Source organism: Notothenia rossii, assembly GCF_949606895.1.
Source record: "Notothenia rossii genome assembly, chromosome: 2".
NCBI classification, from domain to species: domain Eukaryota; kingdom Metazoa; phylum Chordata; class Actinopteri; order Perciformes; family Nototheniidae; genus Notothenia; species Notothenia rossii.
In genome coordinates this window covers 18,641,371-18,658,943 of record NC_136904.1, presented here as the reverse complement: position 1 = coordinate 18,658,943, position 17,573 = coordinate 18,641,371, and the positions used below count along the sequence as shown (strand labels likewise).

At 43.1% G+C, this 17,573-nt stretch overlaps 1 protein-coding gene across 2 annotated transcripts in view; it reads right to left on the bottom strand.

Moving 5' to 3' along the window:
- galnt18b (UDP-N-acetyl-alpha-D-galactosamine:polypeptide N-acetylgalactosaminyltransferase 18b) overlaps positions 1-17,573 on the bottom strand; it is a 92,052-nt gene that overhangs the window by 13,102 nt on the left and 61,377 nt on the right. For both annotated transcript variants that reach the window (XM_079662905.1, XM_079662904.1), the window contains exons 7-8: positions 6,403-6,588; positions 4,315-4,452 (exon numbers count right to left, since the gene is read on the bottom strand). In XM_079662905.1, the coding sequence (XP_079519031.1) occupies positions 4,315-4,452; positions 6,403-6,588 (324 nt within the window). The remainder of the gene's footprint in view (positions 1-4,314; positions 4,453-6,402; positions 6,589-17,573) is intronic.

Sequence of the window (17,573 nt, the reverse complement as noted above, 5' to 3'; positions counted from 1 at the left end):
CCAACCCGGAATTTCGGCCAGCAGGCGAGGAAGAAGAAGCTGGCGGCCTGACAGCCTCCTCTTCTTCCCTCGGTGACGGAGCTGGAAGGTTCCCCAGCTCCAGATGTGTTCCCGCTGCCTCGAGAGATGCCTCAAAGCCATCCTCAAGTGCACCAAAACACATGTCACAATATTGCTCTGTTTTCTCGGATAAAGCATTTTCCGCTGACGCATCCAGGCCTCAGGCTGAGGGCGCAGCTCAGACAAATGAAAGAGAAAACAATAAAACCAATAAACAGCCCGCCATTTGTTCCCCTTTTGAGAGCAGCTACGGCCTCTCTCAAAAGGCGGATGATGAACGGGTCTGTGAAGGCATCGCCGCCACGCGCATGCGCAGTAACGACTGGGGCTGTGAGGCTACCACCGTCACGTGCAGGCGCAGTGCCGGCTGGGGTTGTGAAGGCACCTCCGTCACGCGCATGCGCAGTGTCGGTGGGGACTGTCAAATCGGGGTACCACCGTGTTCAGACACTAGAGGGCCCCATAACACAACAAATAGAGACTCAGAGGGCAAAAGACGTGACATCTCCGCTGGCTCTAAGGAGCGAACAGTGGAAGATGCTCACAACGTCTGCTTGGGTGTTCAAGACAGTTACACGGGGTTACAGACTCCAATTCGCTTTCACCCCCCCTTGCTTCTCGGGCGTTCTGTATTCACAGGCCCAAGGGGAGTCAGCCCACATTCTAGAAAGAGAGATTCTCTCACTTCTAGAAAAGGAGGCTATATCTATAATACCCGCCGAGCAGAGTCAGAGCGGCTTTTATTCCAAGTATTTCCTCGTTCCCAAACGGGGAGGGAACGGAATTCGGCCAATACTAGATTTGAGGGCTCTGAACAATATCTAAGAAGATACAAATTCAGAATGCTCACTCACACATCTCTGCTGCGTCTCGTGCGACAAAACGACTGGTTTACATCAGTCAACCTGAAAGATGCGTATTTCCACATCCCAGTATATTACCCGCACAGGAAATATCTGAGGTTCGCATTTCAGGGGATCTGTTACGAATACAGAGTACTTCCCTTCGGTCTGTCTCTCAGTCCAAGAGTGTTTGTACGATGTACGGAAGCCGCGATAGCCCCGTTAAGACAACAGGGTATTCGCCTGGCAACCTACCTAGACGACTGGCTGCTTCTCGCACAGTCGGAACAGGAGGCTATTACGCAGACAAATGTCCTCGTAAAGCACCTGCTCAACCTGGGTTTCATAATAAACACAGAAAAGAGCATGTTGTGCCCGGCACAGACTGTACTCTTCCTGGGTTTACACCTGAACTCGGTGCCCAGCCCGCCTGTCAGCGGAAAGAGTGAAAGCTTTCAGAGCTTGCCTCGCTCATTTCCAGCTGCGCAAACATGTTCTTTTCAGATCATGCCTGCGGTTACTGGGGCTCATGGCGTCAGCCATCCTGGTTGTACGGCTGGGACGGTTACACATGAGGGAGTTTCAGCGCTGGGTAGCCGCTCTAAAACTAAACCCCGTGCGTCATGGAGCACGGAGAGTGATGGTTACTGTGAAATGCGTAATGGCATTGCGCCACTGGCTGCACCCGACTTTTCTGGTACGGGGCGTGCCTATGGGTGCTGTCCTTTCAGGGAAGGTGGTCACCACAGACGCATGTCTGACAGGCTGGGGAGGTATTTACGAAGGTCGTCCGGTGAGGGGTCTCTGGAGCAGAGACCTCCAGCGGTCGCACATAAATTACCTGGAGCTTTTAGCGGTGTTCCTCACCCTAAAACGCTTTCTGCCTTTTCTCAGAGGACACCATGTCCTTGTGAGGACGGACAATACGACCACAATATCGTATATAAACCGACAAGGGGGTTTGCGCTCTCTCCAGTTACACATGCTGGCACGCAAACTGATCTTGTGGAGCTGCGGCCGTCTCCTCTCTCTGAGAGCGACGCATGTACCGGGTGTGATGAACCTCGGTGCAGACCTGCTGTCCAGAGGTGTACCACTATATGCAGACTGGACTCTACATCCAATGGTTGTGAGCCAGCTGTGGGTGCGTTACGGCCGAGCCGCGGTAGATCTGTTTGCATCAAAAGAAAATGCTCACTGTCAGCTTTTCTTTTCAATGCGCGATCAAAACGCACCATTAGGCGTGGACGCGCTCGCGCACATTTGGCCTCCGGTCCTCCTGCTTCCTCCACTAGGTCTCTTTATGACTGTAAGTGGAGGGTGTTTGAGGACTGGTGCCTTCAAAAAGGGCACACCTCTTTTCAATGCCCTGTGGGAGTGATTTTATCATTTCTACAGGACCTAATTGATAAACACAGAGCTTTCTCCACGATCGAAGTCTACCTGGCTGCTATTGCTGCATGCCATGTGGGTTTTGAGGGTAAGACGGCCGGCCAGCATCCTCTGGTCTGCCGTTTTATGAAGGGAGCTCGCAGGCTCCTTCCTGTTTCCAGGTCACTGGTGCCCTTATGGGACTTGACAGTGGTTTTAGATGGGCTCACTCGAGCCCCATTTGAACCCCTGGAAGAAGCTGACATGAAGCACCTGTCACTCAAGATAGTGCTGTTACTGACCCTGGCATCCGCCAAGCGAGTCAGTGACATTCATGCGCTATCTGTACATCCTTCATGCACTCAGTTCGCCCGAGGGTTAACGAGAGTGTTGCTGAAGCCCAACCCTGCCTTTATACCTAAGGTGGTTGGTTCATGTACCCCCTTTGACATTGAGGTATTTCCTCCGCCGCTGTGTCCCTCCGGGGAACAGCAGCCGAATTTGCTATGTCCAGTCCGTGCTTTACGCACTTATATGGACAGATCAAAAGAGTTTCGTCATAATGACCAACTCTTTGTGTCCTGGGCTAACCCTCAGAAGGGCAAGCCTGTTACTAAGCAACGGCTCTCTCACTGGATTGTGGAGGCAATTGCTTTGGCTTACACGAGTCAGGGTCTGCAGGCACCTTCGGGTTTGCGTGCTCATTCGACTCGTGGTCTGGCTACATCCTGGGCTTTGTTCAGGGGTGTTTCCATCCAAGACATTTGTGCAGCAGCGAGCTGGTCCTCGCCGCTCACTTTTGTCCGCTTTTACAGATTAGACGTCTTTGCTCCCAGTGTGGCCCATGCAGTGCTGGGCCCCCTGCTGAGTTAGAGCTCTAACTGTTAAGTTCTGGTTGGTCTTGGTGACTTTTGAGATAAGCTCGTCTGGCAATTCGGGAGCTACAATATCCCATAGTGAGACATCGAACGGAGTGTTATGAATGAGAACTATAGGTTACTTACGTAACCCCAGTTCTCAGAGTAACATGAAGTGAGATGTCTCACCAGACGGCCCTCCTTGCTATGGTGAAGCGAGAAGAGGTGCTTATTTTGAATGACGCATGCGGCGTAGCGCAAGCTACTTATAGGGGGTGGATTCCCTGACGCTGACGTCAAGATCACCAGCCAATCAGGATTGGCGTAATGAGATTAATGCTCCTGTTTGCTCCGCGATGAGGCGCATCCCATAGTGAGACATCTCACTTCATGTTACTCTGAGAACTGGGGTTACGTAAGTAACCTATAGATTTGACAGCTAGCTTCCACCTGCATCTCTCTTTACCAATTTTTTAAAAATCAGTAGAAGAATGATGAGAACAAATTCTTTAGAGATGTCATTAAAAGTTGATGTTTTTTATCGACGCAAGTGGTGATGCCTGTAACGACTCCTCAAACCACAACGCCTGACTAGCCCATCAAATGCATGTAGCAAATGTAGAATAATGAGGCCAACTAACTCGGAGAAATGAAAGTAATGAGGTCATCCTAATTACTCACTACGTCCATCCATCCGTTTGTTATTTAAAAAATCCTCCGTACAACATAGAAAGTAGTGCCATAGTACTGAGGCCTGTGTGTCAGAGTGTATTAGGGCGCACCACAGTGATGAGAGGTGGGAGGACCGTGGAAATAAAGCTGATTGAGAATATTCAGAAATGGGCAAATAGAAACACTGCCAGCACTGTTGGCTGTCCCTTTTTCTGGTTTCTCTTACAAATATAACTATCAAGTAGGAAACACTACATCTATATATAAAGTGAGTGTAATTCGATCTATCTGTGTATCTATTTTCATCACATTAGACTTGCAGACATTTATTTTTTTAAGTAAGAAGTCAAAGTTGCTGCAGCAAACCTCCTCTGTGAACTGTTTCTGCTCCTGACAGCAGCTGCCCCGATTTCAACACAAGGGATTAAAATGATTTGCTCAGGCACAGCTAGACTCGTTTTAGCTCTTGCAGATGCTGAATTGCATTAGGGATGAAGAGGGAGGCGGCTTACTACTCCGTATGCGATGGTGTCGCTGTACATCCTCATCTCAGGGTAGATGTTGACCAGGTACCATCGGAAAGTTTTACACTGCAGCCTCTTCCTTAGAGCCTTCCTCTCAGAGATATCGCCTATATCGATCCCGGAGTCCTGGGTTCAAACAAACAAACATTTAAATGCAGTGCGGTGTGTTATTGGTACTTGAACCTAAATTAAGGATCTGATCGGATTATTTTACGCTGATGCCTCTCTTTAAAGAAACACAAAAGCTGAAGTACCTGAAAATGCTGCACTCAAAGTCACCTCAGATTAACTTCATATGAACACTGGTAGTATTTAGATCTTTACCATCAAAAGAAACCACTGACAATGTTGCGGTGTAGTTCATTCAGGCAGCTAAAGCCGAAGCTACATTTCATGCTTCTTGAGTACAGACTCTGTTAAACGCCTCATTATTGACTGAATGAATTGCCCGCAGACGTTCATCTATTCATAACGTGGATTTGCATATCCAAACAGATTATGCAGGAGAAGGAAAAAAAAAAGCTACAGTGAGCAAACATTTGACTTAGCCTTTGAGGGATGCTACATTTAACATAAGACGACATAATGTGGTTATTTACATTAATTTACTAAATCCAGTTCAAGATCAAATACAAATCTGTATCTTCTGACAACACAAACACAACAGTAACATGGCAGCATGCAGCATATGTATGTTGTATCAGTAAGGGAGACATTTTGCACTTTTGTTAACACTGTCTTTATTCAACCTCGTAAATTAGACAATAAAGCTTAAAATAAAGAGATTTAAATAAACTGATTGGATTTCTGCTGATAAAATACATAATCTTAAACCATTAATTATATTCACGTTTTCCTGTGTATTTAATTTGTCTTTCTGTATTATTTTTTATTCTCAAGTCGCAGCTGTAATCAAGGCGATTTCTTTATATAACTTTTAACTATAGTTCTAACTGCTTATATGTCTCCATTTAGAACATTTCATTAAATCATATAACATATGTATTTATTATGTGGCACGTATGAAATGCAGGCCATCCTGTCAGAAACTAGACATCATTTCATTAGAACCTTCTGGAGTTGTCAGATGCTTTAATCCACTGAACATCTGCGATGGGAGGAGCGCAGCTGATAACAGATGACACTCACCCCGTGACATTTAGATTCGGTGCCGCTGAGCGGAGCGGCATGCCGGTGTTGTACATTTATGACGGTGACATCTGTATTCACATTTGTGCATAATGGTTTTCCCCATCTTACTTGGACTTCTGTACAAATGCTCCCCTTGGATAATGACGCAAAAGGATGCAACAGCAAATCATGGGAATAGGTAAAAAAAAAAACCTTCTGCTCCATTCTGTCAATTTGAGATACATTGCGAAAAAGCTGCTCTTTGCAGTTCAGCGATCACCGTTTCACCTCTGTGAAACCAAAATCACTTTGTGATGATATACTACTTTGTAATTTTTTGAGGCACTATTTTCTTTTCAGTTTGACCACTTATAAAAATAATCTAATAGGTTTAATGTGATAAATAAGATTTTATGTTCCTTGTCCCAGAATAAACTGCATTTAAAATGTTCCTTTGGTAGTGAGCAGAATACTCTTTCATTACTAAAGATAAAAATGGCAAATACCGCTGGAATTTATTAGTCCCATTTAAAATAACTTCAACATCTAACTTCAACATAAAATATATTTTTTATTACCAATCTAGTAAAGACCAAAGTACACACAATTAATAAAGAACGTCAAATCCAAATGAGAAGCTTACTATACTTTAGAGTCACTTTGAAAACATTTAATATAATTTGAAATTGTGAATGTTTGTGCAATGCTTATTATTGTTAATGAATAATATTAGTGATGTTATTCAACATCATTAGATTTCAGCCTGTAGTCCCCTTCATAACCAAAGCATGTACGCATTGGTTATGAAGGGGACTGCACACAGATTTTGGCCAGTGACATGGACAAATGTGGTACTGTGAATACAACTTAAAATTCACCAACTCATCAAACTTCAGACTTAAGATCTGTGACTTGCACTTGTTTGAAAAGACATGATTGGCTCACCTCCACGGGAATGTTCCAGGCCATGTAGACATGGCTTTTAAACTCATCCATCCAAACCTCTGCCACTCTGAGAGCGTTTCGCCGCACGTGAGACGTCAGATCATCCGTGTAGGGTTTGTGAGCGCGCTCTATGTGGGCGATACGAGCGCAAGGGAGGACCTCAACACTGCCGCCACACTGCCACACCTGGGGTTTTTCACAAAGAAAAGAGAAAATTCTATTATTTACAGTCACAGCCGGGCAATTTAGGTAATTTAAATGTTACAAAAATGAGACAGCTGTACCAAAGGCTGCACAGATGTAGAAGTTACATACTGTTGCACCCGATGTTCACGCTAGTTAAACGTTATAGGCCTTCTGCACTGAAATAATGTTCGACTGTCCTCGATTCTAGAGAGAATCCCTTTAATGATTGTGTTTTTACAAGAGGTGTGCTCATACAGTATGTTTCCTTAGAAATAAGTCATTCAAAATGAAAAACGCATAAATGAAATAAAAAATTACTCCTCAGCAAATATTAGTAGAAAAAGACCAAAGTAACAAATAAGTCGACTAACGGGGCAGCACTAGTTTAGAGATAACATTTTCAGAAAAGCCAAATTCCTTATTTTGCCATTACATACTGTATATATATTATCAACACACAATTATACTACTGATTTATTAACTTGATGATAAATGATAATGAGCCCTTATTTTCCACTGTCTATTATTTCTCTTTTGAGAGCAATACTCTCTGTTCTGATGATACCATCAGATGTACAAACAAACTGTACTGTGGCTCTGTTTGGGAGCAGCACACACAGTCAGTGCAACGTGCCACGATCACTTCTCGGTTGCTTCAAGCCCAGTCAACAGGCAGAGGCCCTTCATCATCACCTCTGCAGCATACTGTACCCTCGACTGTGAGGAGGGATTCTCCGTGGTGCGAAACATTAATGGCCCCGGGGCCGGGGAGTAGCAGCCCGAGTCCTTGATGACTAAAAGCCAGTGGCACTTACACCTCTTATAATGAAGACCTCTGGGAGGCTCCAGGCCCCGGTGCAGGGATCTCAGGAAACCTTTCCGACTGCGATACCTCTATGCAGCAGTGGGGACAATAAATACTCTCCACAAAGAGGAAAAGTGAATTTTGTTACATCTTTTGATTGCATGCGATGGCACTCTCTGTTATAGTCGCAGCAACATATGTAGGTGTATGTTTTTATATCATTCAAGTCTTTGTAAACTCATTCAGCAAAGAAGAAAGAAACAAGTGCGGTAGGTTTTTTTATACTGTGCTTTTTACTTTACTTATCTCATTTCAAATCAACATGTAATCAAGCATTAAATAGGTTGATTATGGATATTTAGGTAATTATTTCATGTATTCTTATAACAGGCCTAATCGCCCATATAAGAAATTAACATTTCAATGTATTCTGTTTCCGATTCAATTCATTTATTCATCTTTTGATAAACATTTATGCATAATAAAAAGTTTATTCGTTAAAAAAACTTTGAGAACTATTTGAAAATCACAGATTTGAGGGAGATGAATGAATTTGTATTAATGCTGTTGATTGCTATCTGAAGAATTTGAATGGTATCGCAGAGCAATTGAAAGACTCAGCAGAAGCAGTGAAGATGTGCTCCTCTGTTTACAATTTCACATTTATATGGGGTCATCAAAGGAGATGTCACTACCAGAGCGTGTGGAGGATCCTCATAAACCACTTAAATGGGCTGAGCTTAACATCACTGCAGGACACCCGGTGCTTCAGTACGAAAAGGTTCGAAATCATCACGCTGTGCTGCTTTGCAACACCAAATAGTGCAGCTGACACCCTTTTTGTGTGTTGTTTTGATAATTTCCATTTCTATCAACAACATAAAACAGTATAAGAACATATACAGTGTTTGGTGCGGATGGGCATCATTAAGGATGGCGGGACTCAAACTGAAGACGTCATCGCAACATTAACTCTGCAGCCATAACCTGTTTGTTGTCACCAAGCTATTTAAGAAAAGGTTGCATTTTCAGTCTTTTTATCATAAATGTACAAAAAACATATCTTCAAAAAGGTGTTTTTGAAAGGATTTTGCGATACGAAACCCTGACCCTGTTGGAGGTTCCATAAATAGATAATAATTACACACATCGGTTCAAGGGTCTGCGCTGTGAACACGCAGCAGGATAGGCTCAACATGGGCAGCTTTCATACAGGGAGATGTCTCTGAGAGGCCATTGATCAAAATCAATCAATATAACCACTCAGACTGTGAAGCTCTAAAAGGAACATCTTGTATAATTTATTCCCTTATTTCAAGGTGCACAAACAATGGAGCTTGTCATCTTAGTCTGAGTAGATATTCTGTAAGAAGTATTGAATTAAAGGCTCAAGTGATTTTAAAGAAACTGGTCCGTTTCTGCAGCCGCGGTGGTGTCCTGGCGTCACAATGAAACTCCAGATTATTGAGTGAAGGTTGGGCGCTAGGATGTATACAGAGTTCAACCATATCTACATATTTTAAGCCTGTTTAATATGCCAGAAAAATGATTTTGTATGTCCCATACACAGTATGTCAAATGTATTATGCATCCGGTACTTTCGAACAGCAGCTGCAGAAATGACTAAAAGCAAAAGTATGTGATTTGAAAAGCAGCCAACTCTCAACCATGGTAGCTATGTTAATGAAAATCTAGCTGCTGCCCAACAAGGTGATGTGATTTAGGGAGATATGGAGAAGGATGGAAGTAAATACAGTAATACATTATTATAATAGTAATACTTTCCAACCAACCCGAATGAAGAAGACCGTTGCTTATATTTACAGACATTTACATGTGTATACGTGTATTTTTCCAGTACTCTGGTGACTTATTCAAATAGAAGATGAGCAAATCCTTCATGAAAAGTGAAGTATTTTCTTTTTTTTTGCTATGCTCTAAAATAAAAAATGTGTGGGATGTGATTTTCACATTACTTTATATTGCACTTACTGAAGTCAGACAGGTGTTTCTTTTCACCTTGTCAACCTTTAAACCTGTTATATTGAAATAATTATTCTTAGAAACGTCATGTTATTTTTTAAGAGGACTTTAGTTTTAACTGTGTGAGAAGTTGGAAGTTGTTTCTGTTTAGGTTGGGCCATTCTATGTGATATCCTTATGATAAATGTATCAACTCATGTCAAAACATTCACTGAGCATCGCCTGAAACTGACTTTGAAAAATTCTGAACTAGATGAGTTATGAACTAACCAAAGTTGTTAATAAACATCCTGAAGGGAACATGAATTTGTGCACCTAAAATGTCATGAGCATCCATCAAACAGTCGAGATATTTAAGTTTGGACCAAAGTAGTGGAGCGACCCACATTGCCTTTCCTTGAGCGTTGCTGACAGCTTGCATAAAATTCTGCAGATAAATTGTCAACAAATATAATCAGTTGCAGTCTAATCCCTCCGAACACAAATCAACACATGACTTTGAAGAGCTCTCAAAGCTGAAAACAGGGCAGTGAAACATTACTACCATCATTTTCTAAAAGTCAATTAAAGCACATGTGAAAACTTAATTCTTCAGTGTCAACTTTCTCTTCAGACAATGAAACAAATGCCTCAAGATGTCTGCCTGTGTGACGCCCCCCTGCAGCTGACCACTAATTGCATGCTGCCTTTTTCCACATTAATCACAAGGAATGGGTCATTACTGTCAACACAGAAGTCTGAGTCCTCCATTACTTTGGGGCGTTTATTGTTATTCCATTCAGAATACAACAATTTATACAGTGGCAACAAAACACCATCTAATTTGCATGCATGAGTCAACATCTTTTGTTCAAATGCGCTGCTGAAGCGGAAAGCAAGGCTCAACAGCAACTACAACAAAAAAACATTTTACTGCAAGATGGTGGCTGATCTGGATGAGAGTCTCTCCCTGTGTGCTGTCAAACTGTTGTAAATAGCACATTAGGTTTACAAAACGTCTGTCTACATCCTTTTGGGGTAGTAGCACACTCCACCAACACTGCGGAAAAAACTAATCCAATCACCACTCCACCACTTTTGTTCAACTTTCTGTTATTAGAAGTCAGCTCCTCACTCCCTCCAGTCTCCCTGACTCCTGAGTAATCGAACATTTTAAGTCAGGATAACACAACAACTCCCTTTCCTTGTAAACTTAAAGACTAATCTCCTCAAGAAATGCCTCACGTCCCGTACTCCCACTTGTTTCACACCCCTTTTCGTGCCAAATCTTCTTCGATAATGCTTCTGTCTGAATCTAATATAGCTTTTCTTTTTCTAAATGTTGTTATTTCAGAGAAGAGGTCCCACATTACAGTATACAGTATTGGATCTATCATCAGGGCGCCATCAGCCTGTGCTAATTTTCACTGCCCTCATCATAATTAGCCTTGGATAAAAGCAAGAGCTAAATACCTTTAATGTCAATGTAATGCGAGTGGAAGTGCTTGATTCATTTTTCTGTCTGCAGTGGTGCCAGTTTCCAAGCAGCGTCTCTTGGCTTAAAGTAGATTTAGATGAGAGTTCAGAAAGTCTTTGAAGAAATAAAGCATAATGATGCAGTGTTTATGGTGCAGCAATATGTCAAATGAAATAACATAAAATGCAATCTCAAGCATAATGATTGGATTGTTAATCTACTTAATAAGTTTGTGAATGTTTTTGCAACCTTGTTTGTGTATGGTTCGCTGCCTTAAATTACTTCACACAAAATCTATCTTTAGAGCATCAAGCGCTCACCCCCTGCAGGCTTGAAAGGCGGCTGAAACATGTTTGTGTTTGGCTTCTTCTCTAAGAACAGCGGAAGCTTCAAGTCCTGTCAGTTACAACGGATATCAACATTTCACAGGCAAAACAGGATGAAGGCTTACAATACGCTTCTCAAACCACATTTGTTGTCTGTTCATTCATATATTATAAAGCTCCTCATGTATGCTATTCCCCGTGTCAAAGTTCTACAGCTTTGTATATACACATTTCCAAAAAGATATCCTAATGATTGCTAAGCTCGATATTATGGAGAGACTTTCATTGCCGAATCACAGCTAAGCAGCTGTAACCAATTTAACATTGTAAACTGTATAATGCTGCTGATGAGAAAGTAAAGTTTGATAGGAAAAGCAACATTAATTAAGGGCTTGGTGCTTATCCAATTGTTATCCCCTCTATAATAAGAAAAAAACAACTATAAAAGAATAACCCTTATACCCTATAATCAAGAAAGAGTGATTTCCCTTCATATTTTTCACCATGTGTTCCAACTATTACCTGCTCACTAATTACATGTAACAGTATCTCACTATTCATTTGTTATTCAAAAGCTTCTAAATTATACTCTTTTGATTTCAGCTTTTGGACAAGAGTCATGGAGTAAAATGACAGAACAAGTGCATTCCTGCAAAAATAACTTTGCAGTACCAATATACAATGAACTGCAAGATGGGCAATAGTCATACGCTTCCAGTTCTTCTCTGATGCTGCGGGACGCATGCGGGATGCGGGATGCTGCTTCTCATTCAGACTAGTGAACGAATTTGGGACCCCAGAGCATTTGACAAAAAGACGATAGGGTCCTGTATAAAGCTTGGCCGGCTGGAGAACCATGACTTGATGCATCAGTCATGCCATGACTTGATGCATCAGTCATGCCATGACTCATCATTTCAAGATGGAGCCGGGGTATGATGAGGTAGGATGCATTGATGATAAACATTGTGCACGTTAATAAATACTGACACACATCTGAACACCACTCAATGTAATGATATGATAGAAGCATAGGATGTTTCTCAGAATATAATATTTAGCAAGATTTCGACATAACAAAAAAGGATCAGTTTTTCAAACAGTCTGCTCATCACTACATTTAAGACCATGTCACTATCTTTTTGATGACACAATGTAAAATGGATATTAAATTGAGAAAGCAAATTAAAAATGGCTTGGAAACTGGAGACAACAAAGTTATTGTATATGTGACTTGAACCTCCTTACAACCTAATTTACAAATACATATTTAAAGTAAAGATGTTAGAAGCATTCTGATGGGGAAAGTTTGCATGTCTTGTTGATGATTGTCACAATTGAAGAGAAATTAAACAGAAAAAGGAAACAAAACCTTCAGAAGTCACCCATCAGGGACGGCAGAAGCTCAGGGACTTTTTGAACCATACTGTATATTGCGGTGATTTATTCTGCCTCATAATTTAATATTTTCCTATCATACATGTCTGTATCTGAAGCTATTTTCTTTTATCTCTCGGCACCACCTCTCTTGTCCCCCAGAAGCCCTAACACCCAAATATTTCCCACTGCATTAATTTCACATTTCCTCAGTATTTTACGATAAGAAATGCTATCACTGGCTCAAAATAGCACATAATCAAACTATTCATAAAATGTATGAAGTTCCATTTATTCTGTAGTTCTTTCAAACTGCAATGTTTTTTTTTTTGTATGCGAGAAAAGCTTAGATCTACATCACATATGCAAGAATTTCAGAATGTAAGACGTGAGCTAAGAGGAAATACTCAACCTCCACAAAATGCATTATGTTAATATTCAAGTTCGAACAGAGCCACAGACTTTGAAAGTAAAGCAGAGGTTGATCTCTGGCTGCCCAAAGCACAGAGCGGAAGCAAAGCAGACAATTAGCATTTGTTTTACAGTGATGTTTATCAGCTCTCTCTGAGGAGGAGGAGGTTACATTTGCCATCCTCTCCAAAGAACTGCTGACTCATTTAAAAAGAGAACACAATACATCTTGGCCACTATCCTTTGGCCTCCAGAAAAACAAAGTTTGGATTGTGTGATGTATTTCACTAACTTTACAACATCTCCGACCAAATCTCTTTTATTGACCAAGTCAATAAAAGTTTTCTGCTGCCAATTTTGGATATCACGTTTTATAAAAGTTGTAATATGATAATATAGGTGTAACTAAAATATAGGTTACTTACGTAACCCCAGTTCTCAGAGTAACATGAAGTGAGATGTCTCACTATGGGATGCGCCTCAACGCGTATGCAAACAGAAGCATCAATCTCATTACGCCAATCCTGATTGGCTGGTGATCTTGACGTCTACGTCAGGGAATCCACCCACCCTATAAGTAGCTTGCGCTACGACGCAGCGTCATTCAAAATAAGCACCTCTTCTCGCTTCGCCTTAGCAAGAAGGGCCGTCTTGTGAGACATCTCACTTCATGTTACTCTGAGAACTGGGGTTACGTAAGTAACCTATAGTTCTCATTAACCTATAGTTGTGCAAGTTAATAAATACTGACACACATCTGAACACCACTCAATGTAATGATATGATAGAAGCATAGGATGTTTCTCAGAATATAATATTTAGCAAGATTTCAACATAACAAAAAAGGATCAGTTTTTCAAACAGTCTGCTCATCACTACATTTAAGACCATGTCACTATCTTTTTGATGACACAATGTAAAATGGATATTAAATTGAGAAAGCAAATTAAAAATGGCTTGGAAACTGGAGACAACAAAGTTATTGTATATGTGACTTGAACCTCCTTACAACCTAATTTACAAATACATATTTAAAGTAAAGATGTTAGAAGCATTCTGATGGGGAAAGTTTGCATGTCTTGTTGATGATTGTCACAATTGAAGAGAAATTAAACAGAAAAAGGAAACAAAACCTTCAGAAGTCACCCATCAGGGACGGCAGAAGCTCAGGGACTTTTTGAACCATACTGTATATTGCGGTGATTTATTCTGCCTCATAATTTAATATTTTCCTATCATACATGTCTGTATCTGAAGCTATTTTCTTTTATCTCTCGGCACCACCTCTCTTGTCCCCCAGAAGCCCTAACACCCAAATATTTCCCACTGCATTAATTTCACATTTCCTCAGTATTTTACGATAAGAAATGCTATCACTGGCTCAAAATAGCACATAATCAAACTATTCATAAAATGTATGAAGTTCCATTTATTCTGTAGTTCTTTCAAACTGCAATGTTTTTTTTTTTGTATGCGAGAAAAGCTTAGATCTACATCACATATGCAAGAATTTCAGAATGTAAGACGTGAGCTAAGAGGAAATACTCAACCTCCACAAAATGCATTATGTTAATATTCAAGTTCGAACAGAGCCACAGACTTTGAAAGTAAAGCAGAGGTTGATCTCTGGCTGCCCAAAGCACAGAGCGGAAGCAAAGCAGACAATTAGCATTTGTTTTACAGTGATGTTTATCAGCTCTCTCTGAGGAGATACTCCCGTATTGCTAGACATGCTTATCTCGAAAATCACCAAAACAACCAGAACTTAACAGATAGAGCTCTGACTCAACACGGGGCCCAGCACTGTGCGGGCCACACTTGGAGCAGAGACATCTAGCCTGTAAAAGCGGACAAAAGTGAGCGGTGAGGACCAGCTTGCTGCTGCACAAATGTCTTGGATGGAAACACCCTTGAACAAAGCTCAGGATGTAGCCAGTCCACGAGTAGAATGAGCACGCAGGTCCGTTGGTGCCTGCAAACCCTGAATCGTATAAGCCAGAGCAATCACTTCCACAATCCAGTGGGAGAGCCGTTGCCTGGTAACGGGCTTGCCCATCTGAGGGTTAGCCCAGGATATAAAGAGTTGGTCATTGCAACGAAACTCTTTTGACCTGTCCATATAGGTGCGTAAAGCACGAACTGGACACAGCAAATTCGGCTGCTGTTCCCCGGAGGAACACAGCGGCAGAGGAAATGCTACAATGTCAATGGGGGTACACGAGCCAACCACCCTAGGTATAAAGGCAGGGTTGGGCTTCAGCAACACTCTCGTTTGCCCCGGGGCAAACTGAGTGCATGAAGGATGTACAGAGAGCGCATGAATGTCACTGACTCGCTTGGCAGATGCCAGAGCCAGTAACAGCACTGTCTTCAGTGACAGGTGTTTCATGTCAGCTTCTTCCAGGGGTTCAAATGGAGGTCGAGTGAGTCCATCTAAAACCACTGCCAAGTCCCATAAGGGCACCAGTTACCTAGAAACAGGAAGGAGCCTGCGAGCTCCCTTCATAAAACGGCAGACCAAAGGATGTTGGCTAGCCGTCTTTCCCTCAAAGCCCACATGGCATGCAGCAATAGCAGCCAGGTACACTTTGGTCATAGAGAAAGCTCTGTGTTTATCAATCAGGTCCTGTAGAAATGATAAAATCATCCCAACAGGACATTGAAAAGAGATGTGTCCTTTTTGAAGGCACCATTCCTCAAACACCCTCCACTTACAGCCATAGCGAGACCTGGTGGAGGAAGCTCTTGCACTCTGAATAGTGTTTATCACCTTCTGAGGGAGCCCCACTGTATTCAGATTGTACCACTCACGGGCCAGGCCCATAGTGCCAAGCGCTCTGGGTGTGGGTGAAAGATCGTCGTCCCCCGCCTGAGACAGTATGTCCCTACGTAGTGGGAGCTGCCACGGCTGTCCGCACAGCAGCTGATATATCTCCGCCAGCCAGTACATTGCTGGCCAGTGCGGAGCTATCAGGATCAGTGTGTGGCGTTGTTCTCTCACTCTGGCCAGAGTTGGGGGTATCAGAGCCAGGGGTGGAAACGCGTACAGGAGGACCGGAGGACGAACGTGCGCGAGCGCGTCCACGCCTAACGGTGCGTTTAAATCGCGCATTGAAAAGAACAGCTGACATTGAGCATTTTCTTTTGATGCGAACAGATCTACCGCGGCTCGGCCGTAACGCACCCACAGCTGACTCACAACCATTGGATGTAGAGTCCAGTCTGCATATAGTGGTGCACCTCTGGACAGCAGATCTGCCCCGAGGTTCATCACTCCTGGTACGTGCGTCGCTCTCAGAGAGAGGAGACGTCCGCAGCTCCACAAGATCAGTTTGCGTGCCAGCATGTGTAACTGGAGAGAACGCAAACCCCCATGACGGTTTATATACGATATTGTGGTCGTATTGTCTGTCCTCACGAGGACATGGTGTCCTCTGAGAAAAGGCAGAAAGCGTTTCAGGGTGAGGAACACCGCTAAAAGCTCCAGGTAATTTATGTGCGACCGTTGGAGGTCTCTGCTCCAGAGACCCCTCACAGGTCGACCTTTGTATATACCCCCCCAGCCCGTCAGACATGCGTCCGTGGTGACCACCTTCCGCGATAGGACAGCACCCATAGGCACGCCCCGTACTAGAAAAGTCGGGTGTAGCCAGTGGCGCAGTGCCATTACGCATTTCATAGTGACCCACACTCTCCGCGCGCCATAACGCGCGGGGTCCAGTCTGAGGGCGGCTACCCAGCGCTGAAACTCCCTCATGTGTAAGCATCCCAGTCGTACCACCAGGATGGCTGACGCCATGAGCCCCAGTAACCGCAGACATGATCTGAAGAGAACATATTTGCATAGCCGGAAATGAGCGAGGCAAGCCCTGAAGGCTTTCACTCTCTCTACTGACAGGCGGGCTGTAAAGGGCACCGAATTCAGGTGTAGGGCCAGGAAGAGTACAGTCTGGGCTGGGGACAACATGCTCTTTTCTGTGTTTATTACGAAACCCAGATCGAGCAGGTGTTTTACGAGGACATTCGTCTGCGTAATAGCCTCTTGCTCCGATTGTGCGAGAAGCAGCCAGTCGTCCAGATAAGTTGCCAAGCGAATACCCTGTTGCCTTAACGGGGCTATCGCGGCTTCCGTACACCGTACAAACACTCGCGGGCTGAGAGACAGACCGAAGGGAAGTACTCTGTACTCGTAACAGACACCCTGAAAGGCGAACCTCAGATAGTTCCTGTGTGGGTAATATACTGGGATGTGGAAATACGCATCTTTCAGGTCGACTGATGTGAACCAGTCGTTCTGGCGCACGAGACGCAACAGAGACGGCCGACACTGCGCATGCGCGTGGCGGTGGTGCCTTCACAATCCCGTCTAATGTCCGCCTTTTGAGAGAGGCCGTAGCCGCTCTCAAAAGACGGGTAGACGACAGACGGTTTATTGTTTTTATTTTCATTTTTATTGACTGCGCCCTTGGCTTCAAGCCTGGAAACAACAGTGGAAAATGATTTATTAGGAAACAATAATGATGACATGTGTTAACTGTGACTTAAACAGGCAGCGGAACTTGCTGTCTTTGATGTTAAGTCCATTTCCCTTATGGCGCGAACTTGAGGATGACGTTCTGGCATCACT